At 38.5% G+C, this 9,392-nt stretch overlaps 1 protein-coding gene across 2 annotated transcripts; it reads left to right on the top strand.

Annotated features, from left to right (window-relative positions):
• The first annotated feature begins 254 nt into the window (after positions 1 to 254).
• Positions 255 to 8,944, top strand: RGS17 (regulator of G protein signaling 17). Of its 2 annotated transcripts, XM_010175578.2 has the most exons (4): positions 255 to 353; positions 1,704 to 1,781; positions 3,722 to 3,956; positions 7,848 to 8,944. In XM_010175578.2, exons 2-4 carry the CDS (start codon positions 1,753 to 1,755, stop codon positions 8,034 to 8,036), a joined length of 453 nt encoding a protein of 150 aa, XP_010173880.1. In that variant the 5' UTR covers positions 255 to 353; positions 1,704 to 1,752; the 3' UTR covers positions 8,037 to 8,944. The 2 variants fall into 2 exon arrangements, with proteins under 2 accessions (XP_010173880.1, XP_010173879.1); XM_010175577.2 differs by lacking the exon at positions 255 to 353 and having other exon boundaries at positions 1,697 to 1,781.
• The last annotated feature ends 448 nt before the right edge of the window (positions 8,945 to 9,392 follow it).

The raw sequence follows: 9,392 nt of genomic DNA, 5'->3' as shown, positions 1-9,392 counted from the left end.
TGCCTTCCCTGCTTCTCCCTCACCCCAACTTTTTGCTCTGGCCAGATGCAAAGTGGCTCTAAGCAGTTACATGTGTGGACTTAAAGATTACAAGAAAGAATGTGGATGGTCCCTTTTTTTCTCCTCCTGTATACGGAACTCCCATTGGCTTTCCTGGGTGCTCGCTCTATAGACTGATGAGCAACAGGTCAGAGGAGATGGAAAGGCTTTTTACCTGCCAACCCCAGAGTTCAGGATGTGTTGTTTCTCCTGCAGCAGTTGATGACATCCTAACACCTTAGCAGCACTGGAGCTGCATTCCTACGCTGTAACAGGGGAAGCAGGACCAAGGGCCTGAACTAAGGTCTTGGCAGGTAAGTCAAGGAGCAACCAGTATCAAACAGCTTTGTTTGAAATTGTACGTCTTTGTAATGTTTAAGTCTCAATATGTGCTCTGCTTTACCTGGGAGCTTAGACTTACAGCTTTCAGAAGAGTGTTTGCAATCACCTATTAACTCAACCAAACACTTGAAAACAATGTTGAAGAAACTCATAAATGCAGAGGAGCTAGAAAGAAAGCTTATCTGTGCTAAAAATGTCTCAAAGCTAGGATTTCTTCTTAGAGCTGAGCAGAAGTTATTCAGATTAGTGGGGGAGGGAGCAGCTTTATGCTACCAACATATTTTTGTATATTGCCACTTAGGATGTCTGAGAGCATCATTGTATGGTCAATACTCAATATTCAAAATATGAGCTCTTGGGACTGGGAGGGGGGCTTCTTTGCTTGGTTGCTTCTTTTCTCTCAATTGGACTTGTAGGGAACACCTGACAAATGTAAACCTCCATCTCCTTACTACGTTCCACTTCTTAAGCTTAATTATTGGGACCAGGTTTCCTATATGAATACTTACATCATTCAAAACCTGCTGTATTTCAGTAGTTACCAGGAATTGTGTTTTTGCTTGCAATATCATGTTCCAGAACATTCATAGAGAGCACATACAGAGGAAGTCGCTACCACTAAAGCAAATCCAATTAAAAAGATATTTACAGAAAAATGTGACGCTAGTTACCAGCTCAAAAAAGAAGGGAAAAAAATAATAAAAACATCCTTACATAAAGGAAGTCATTGTTTTCCTTGCATGTGGTAATATGAGGGTAATGGATGCCTTTCTGTTGAGAGGCCAGTAAGTTTTACTTTTTGTATTAAAAACAAATTTAGGCCAGAGGAGGAAATCATAAGGACTTGTCACATGTTAAGTTCTGTATCAAAGCCATCTACTGCCACCGTATCCTGGAGAGAAAAAAGGGAATGTTCATAGAGAATGAACAACCATCCAGAACTGATGGGGCACCAAAGCCTCATCAATGTCCAATTCAGGTATTCTTATTCCCCTTACCCTTATTGTTACTAATATTCCCAATTTGCTAAGTGAAATCACTCCAGAGAAATCTTTTAAGTTTGTGTACATATTTCAGTGGATAAACTGTGAACTTACAAAAAACTACACATGCTAAGAGCAACTATCAGTTAATATTCATCAGAATTAAGGGGGAAAGTTGTTATCAAAAATTTATCTCCAAAATTTTAGGAGCAAGAGTGAATAATTACACTTTACATGAGTTTGCTTCTTTTAAAAGTTTGCATTACTGTAGTCATTGTTTTAAATTAACTTTCTCTAGACAAAATAAAGTGTTGTACTACATTGCAGCCTCACTGTTAGGAATGAAGACAGAGGAGACAATGCAGGAAGGCCAACACATACGACCAAAATGGAGAGTATCCAAGTCATAGAAGAATGGTAAGTTGGTCAAACTGTCTGGTTATCTGGTTGGTTTGTAAATGTTTTTAATTTGCCTATAATATCCAGAATTGCCTTGGGTTTTCTTATGCTTTGGTAATGTCCTTTTAATAATTTTTCCTCCAAAAAATACAAAAGGAAGCAAAATCTGTCCTGACAATGAGATGCCAGCAGAGACATACATAAGTCAGGCTTACTTACAGTTTCTTATTTGTGGGGAAAAACTGTGGGGAGGAATAAGAGGTGCATGGATGGTTCCATAGATCTGTGGATCTCTGTAAGAAGCCTCTGGTACCTGTGGGATCATTTTCTTCTGTTTATCAGACAAGAAGAAAAACTAACAGGCACAAGTGTACTTCACGGTCAGATTTTTAACATGGTTACCTTTCATAAAACAGCTTGGACAATGGTTTCACTGGAATTAACCAAGGAAACATATACTCCAAAAAATGGGCTAACAGGCACTGAAAGTCTGAGCTTCTATTTCTGTCTAAAACTTGGGCCCATGTTTATTGTGTTGGGAAAAATGCTAACCTATCAGTGGTTCTTGAGTGCTCTAATCTTATAAAAAGTAAATTAAAACTTAACTCTAGAGGATATGATTGATGGTAAAAGCAACCCAAACCTCATTGTCTTAATTGCTACTCATGGTCATTTATGAGAGGACAACGCCAGAAATTTCTACAAAATACTGCAGTGAAGAGAGCTTCCCAATAGACAATGAGGGAGCACAGGTTGCTTGTCAGCTCCATCCACCTCAGCAGGTTCTTTTCATTCTCCTCAGAGAGGGGACTTTTCACCTTCAGATCTGTATGTTTATACACTTTGGTACAAATTACAATTATTTTGCTGGATAGTTTAAATGTTAAATACTCTCTTATTTATTAGATCTTTTGGACTGCCAAAAAGCTATCTTAAATAGCTTCCCATCATCCAGTCTGTCCTGTGTACAGAGATGGAGTTGATAAATGGACTTGAAGAGAAATCATATAGACAAATGCCACTTATTGTGCAACATGATTACACAGAAGCTATTAACAACAGCTAGTAAAGCTCTAGTGTTGGATCCTATCAGGAAGGGGAGGGTGAGGGCTCAGAATTAAGTTTGAAACCATATTTATTGTTGTTAAATAACGTGGATTATTGCTTTCTCAAGCTATTAATTGGTACATTAATGGATTAGTGACGCAAGTTAGTCTTCTAATCACTTATCCAGTGTGTCCACTGTTACAAGCCACGAATAGTTTCTTTCAGAAAATGGGAATAAGGACTTTTTCCCATTTCTTCTCACTCTAGTTTTGAGTTTTGCCAGCAACATCCATTACATCTTGTGCAAATAGATCATCATTCAGGTCAATAGCACCAAAGAGAGGGAAGCTTAGCAACCCTTAGGTACAAGCACAGTGAAATATGCTAATTTGAAAGCTCTCTGAATTCCTATTTTGTTGGGCCTCATTAGTATGCTCTTGGATGCCAAGAGTCTTTTGTTTTCCTTGTCCTTCCTGAACCAAATTGTGTGGCAGCCAGTGATTGGCCAAATACCATCAGAAGCAGGCAGGGACATCAGGTGTCATCTAAACCCCTCATAAAAGAGAGTCTATTGCCAGCTCCTTGAAATCACATATGCTTTATCTGCAGAGGCAGGACTTCAGTGCTGTTGTGGGATTTTGTCTTCGAGTCTGATGGTTAACAACACTAGCAAAAAACTTGTAGAAAGCCAAGTGCATGTCTCGTAACATTAAACACGTTTAGTGGGCTACTGAGATAACAAATGCACAAGTGAAGAGCGAAAAAAAATTCCTCTGTCGCTGCTGAAGCCTTCTCACTTCCAGTTTTCACTCTGGACTGAAGTGCAGTTGAAAGGAGAATTTTTGGATGAATGTATGAAAACACTGTTACAAAAATAGAAGCATATTTGTAATGATACTTTGCTTTTGCAGCCAAAACCCTACTGCAGATGAAATTTTGTCTTGGGCTCAGAATTTTGACAAGATGATGAAAACACCAGCTGGGAGGAACCTTTTCAGAGAGTTTCTTCGAACAGAGTATAGTGAGGAGAACCTGCTTTTCTGGCTTGCATGTGAAGATCTAAAGAAAGAACAGAACAAGAAAGTTATTGAAGAAAAAGCAAGACTTATATATGAAGATTACATTTCTATACTATCACCAAAAGAGGTAAAGCTGTAAATGTTACATTTGCATCTTCTGATATTCCAGAGCAGAAATGTTATACCCTGGATTGACAGATGGAGGTCTGAAAGCCTGCCTGATCTGTCTGATGAAAGTCTTAGTATGGACATTAAATCAGGAAAGGGAGGGACAGAAAAAGTAGAGACAAAGGTGCTGGGTCATTTAGCATCACTGACCACCTCAAAGCTCTCTGTAAGACTTGAGAAACTCCAGTAAGAGAGGGTTGCAAAACAGGCATGCTTCTTCAGTAATGCTGCATGTCTGCCAGAGAGAGGTAGTAAGTAATGCAAATGTATTTCTGGAGAAAAGGCATCAAATTTAAGGAATTTAAATCAGAATCATTATAGATTTTTGTGCTGCAACAATTGTCTGGGAGAAAATCCAAATTTGCATTGGTTATTCCTATGCGAGAGTCCAGGAATGAAGACCACATTTTCTCTAATGAAAAGTACGATATTTAGGAATTATCTAAGATTTTCTTCAACTCTTAAAGTGAAACAGACAAATTCTGAAATGATCTTCACCTGGAGAAAAGAAAAAGCATCTTCTATCAAACTATGTGTTGGAAAAGAGAGCTATATAAATATATAAGCACTACAGAAGAGTAGTCTTTCGTAAGCCATGTCATGTACCTTTATCTCCTTTGCCTTGTCTCTGTAAATCACATCTGACTTTTTACTCAGTGGTGTTATGATAATTTATTCTTGCTATGGATGTTGCTTCCTACTTTTTACTTTGCACTGCATTCAGTAATAATTTGCAATTTCATTCATATGAATGAAGCCAACAGCAATTTATAGCTCCATTATCTTCTCTTGTGCCATAGTGTATACTTTTGCTTTGGAGTGAGATAACTGCCAGTACAGCAAGATAATAATGAGTTTTTCTTATGATATCTCTAGTACATATATACGTGCTGAATGCTCAGTTGTCTTTTCAAGCTAAGCTAAAATTCAAACGCTAACTAAGTGTTGTTTGACTTAGGCTTTAACACAACTACTCACAAACTTGATGCACTGGACTGTGAGCACAGCACGTCATCAGTTCAGCTGCTCCTGCCCCTACTGGGAATCTTCTGAGGCAAAGAAGAACTGTTTGCAATGCCTTAGATCAGCGTGGGAGCTGAAAAGTGCTTGTTCATTCAGGCATCCCATTCCAGATGCTGTCTTTTGGCATAAGAGCTGAAATATTTAGCATCACTTGTTCAGTGATGAAGATATTGAGGCAGGATATCTTCGTGTTCTAAACAGATACCTTGTATTCATCTGTTTAGCAAGAAATACCTTTAGTAATTCCAACTAGTTCTGCCATCTGGCTTTAGTGAGTCACTGAAAAACTGCAATGTAAATTAATAGTTCCATAATTAATATTTTTTCATTCTATAAGTGCAATTAATTTTTACTGTATTCAATGCACAAAATCACACCATCCTGCCAATTTTGAGCTTTTTATCCCAGCTATTAAATTTGATAATGAAGAACCAATTAGCTAGCTACACAAACTGGTTTTGCTCAGATATGTGCGTGTGCATGTGTGTCAGGGGGAGAACTGCTTAAATCTTAGTGTGTCATTTCTGTGCTACAGAAATGCAACGGTCTCGGATTTACATCTATTCAAATAAATTCCAAAGACGCATGGTTACAACACTGCTTCTCAAAACTACCATAACACTACACCCCTGCACGCTGTTGTGTCTAAAAGCAGGGAGGCACTGGCTGAGCAGCCCCACCAGTCTGTTCATTCCTGCAGTGCAGTCTGGTTTGCTATGTTAGTTAGACAATTAATTCAATCAGAAAAAACAGCCCACAAAAAAAATGACACTTTCAGATGGATCGATTCCTTAACTCAACTGGCTGCCCAGACAGCCGTGCCAGCACAATGGAGAAGAAACACCAAGGTGGGAAAGGGCGTGAGGCTGTTGATGGCAGATGACGCAGCCCCACTGCCCACCCATATGGGAGGCGTATGGCAGGGACACCTGCTGCGCCCCGGGGTGCTGCGGGCAGGCATCGCAATCAGCACTTAGATGGAGAGCACACACTGAGCAGGTGTAAGGGATGTTCTGCAGAGACAGCATACTTGAGTAATAGGTATGGTTTGCTAGAGTGAGCAGGCAACAGTTCACTTGCAGTTAGGCTGCATCATCATAGAATCATAGAATGGTTTGGATTGGAAGGGACCTTAAAGATCATCCAGTTCCAACCCCTCTGCCATCAGCAGGGACACCTTCCACTAGACCAGGTTGCTCAAAGCCTCATCCAGCCTGGCCTTGAACACTTCCAGGGAGGGAGCATCCACAACTTCCTTGGGCAACCTGTTCCAGTGTCTGACCACCCTCACAGTGAAAAACTTCTTCCTAATATCTAATCTAAACCTCCCCTCTTTCAGTTTAAACCCATTTCCCCTTGTCTTGTCATTAGTTGCCCTTATGAAAAGTCCCTCCCCAGCTTTCTTGTAGGCCCCTTCAGGTACTGGAAGGCCGCTATAAGATCTCCCCGGAGTCTTCTCTTTTTCAGGCTGAACAGCCCCAACTCTTTCAGCCTGTCAAAGGCACATCATTGTGCCTTGTGACCAATAACCAAGTAACAGCAAATCTCGGAGGAGAAAGAGCTTGACTGCTGTGACAGTAACATACTCGAATGTGCCAACAAACCAAAACCGCCAGATTCTGTAGTTGGTACAGGAGACGTAATGAAAATGTATATTTACTGCTCACTATCATACCATATCACACCATACCACTGTATTTCAAAGACTTTATTTCACTACAGAAGCTCACACATCCACACATTCTGAGTTTTTATCTGAGTTAGCATCCTTCATATATCAAGCTATCTCAGTGCACGGAGCTTTCCAGGGTTGAACTCAGTCTCTCAGACAATATGAATATCTATTTGTGTGGTTGCAGAGTTGTAGGGCCAGATTGCAACCTGGTGTAAATCACAGTAGCTTAACTGATCTGTGCTTGGTATTTCTTTATACAGTGTTTTAGCCTTTTTCTTCTAGCTGAGTAAACTCTTGCTGGCCCCACTGGGCTTCCCTGCTACTGCCATTTCATTTAATCCAGAAGGCATTAATTTTGCTGGTTTTAGAGCATTTTGTGGATAAGCTGTACATTCACTCAAATTTCTAAATGATATTCTAAAATCATCTGTGCATTCATCCCAAGCATAATATGCCCTTTCCTACTTAGGCACAGTTGATTACAAATGGAAAGTAAATGAGAAGCCAAAACTGAAACTTGTTAACAACTTCAATATGTACATATTATAATTACTAGATGTTAAAAAGTCTTGAATAACATATCTGAAACAGTTAATATTAATGGAGGATTACCACAATAAAATTGATAAAAAAACTCTGGGTAATTTGTGAGTAACAAGTGTAGTGCCTGAAAAAAAAGGGAAAAAAAATAAACCTGTAGGGTAGCCAGATGAGAATGCTGAATAGAAGGCTTCTAAAGACTTAACAACAAATGGTCAAGAAAAAAAACATTTCAGCTTTCTGAATGACAGTCATTCAACATTCATTTCTGAGAAATTATTGTAAATATGCAAAAAATATTTTTTGTTAATATAAAAGAACATATTTTGTGAAATCCAGGTTACTGCAGGGCTTTATTTAGTTGCATTGTATTTATTCTGTTATAAAGCTGCATTTCATCTTAAGATGGATGCAAAGACCAAGTCAAAACTCAAAGAGAGTTGATGGTCTCAGTCTGTAATTGTGTGGTGGCTCTGAAAGAAGCACAGAGCATTACTTGAATAAACTGATAAACTCGGCAGGTTCAATGGAGCCCTGAGAAACAGAGATACATATCACAGTCTTCCTTCCTGATATTACTGTTTCATATTAGTCTGTTCTCATCTTCCTCAGGTTAGCCTTGATTCCCGGGTGAGAGAAGTGATCAACAGAAACTTGTTGGATCCCAGCCCTCACATGTATGAAGATGCCCAACTCCAGATATACACCCTAATGCACAGAGACTCTTTTCCAAGGTTTTTGAACTCTCAGATTTATAAGTCTCTTGTTGAAAGTATTACAGGTTCTACTTCTGAAACTTAGTTTTAATTTTCAAACAAAATAACTTGATTTTTTTTGGGTGGGTGGGATGGAAGAAAAGTAGTTTAATAACATCTGGAGCTGGGTTCCTGGAGAACTACAGTTTAGCACTACTCAGGCTACTGTGAAGAAAACAAATACATATTATGGTCTCTGTCTACATTTTTACCAAGGTCCTCCTTGCTCGAGATGACGTGGGAGGGGAACAATGGATTTGCCAAAATACATTTGTTTCACACTCCTTTCACCCTACTGCAGTCAAGATTGCAATGATGTATTTGTAGTTTTATGAACAGTCTCCTTGTGTATCCTCACACTGCATGTGCAAGGTAAAACTGCTTCACTTACCACTTAGTTGTTGCAATATTTAATCCAATAACATAAATTATATCTGTATTTAAGAACTTTTTTTGTGCAATACAGTCTTATGGTACATAGAAACAACTGCAGCAAACCAGAAAAAGGCTTGCATTTTTTAACATCACTAACTGAAAAAAGCCAATTTTTAAGGTGTAGCATTACTCAACATGCTCTACTGAGTACAATACACTGACTTTTTGAAGCCAATATTTCTGTACAGAAAAAAAAAGAGCTATTTATCACTGTTTATTTAAAATAAATCAAGCAGAGGATTCCTCTGGTTGTTCACTGCCAAAACTGGCATTTTCATTACAGAGTTTGCAGTGTCAAAAAAGGAAAGAAAAAAAAAAAGAAGAAAAAAAAGCACAAATCACTTAAAGGGATCCGTATCTGGGTGACACAATCAATGCGCTGATATTGTTTAATTGTTAAAAGAACAAAGATTTTCAATGTACATTTCAGATGTCAGATACTGTAATTGATTTATTAAAGACTGGCTATCCAGTTCTAACACTGTTGTATAATGTTATGTACTTCAGCAAAAAAACAAAAACAAAAAAACAAAAAGCTTGATAATTTAGTTTTTTTAATAAAGAAATTTAATAAAAGATTGCCTACATGTAGCATTTTAGAGCATTTTAGAACATTTTGATGAATTGCATCTGTCCTGTAAGATTTTTTTTTTTTTTTCTGAAAGATAAATTCAGTAAAAAATTTTTTTAATCAAAGCGATGTTTTATGAGATGGCGGGTTAAAGAAGATTTATCTTAGCTTCTAGCCTCATTGATTTTGAGTAACTCCTTGAAAACAAGGGGTTTGGAAAGTAATATTAAACCAAACTTCAAGGGCTCCTGAACCTACAAGTCCTTACCCAAGCAAAATGCCTACAGAAACTCAAGGGGTGTCTTTCCTGGGTAAAGAATCCTGTACTAAGCCCTTAATCAGAGCTAAGGGAGCAGAGTACTCCCATCACCTGGCTGCCATGGCGTTTTTAATAGG

Source organism: Antrostomus carolinensis, unplaced genomic scaffold, assembly GCF_000700745.2.
Source record: "Antrostomus carolinensis isolate BGI_N321 unplaced genomic scaffold, ASM70074v2 scaffold41759, whole genome shotgun sequence".
NCBI classification, from domain to species: Eukaryota; Metazoa; Chordata; class Aves; order Caprimulgiformes; family Caprimulgidae; genus Antrostomus; species Antrostomus carolinensis.
This window is presented reverse-complemented; position numbering and strand designations above follow the sequence as displayed.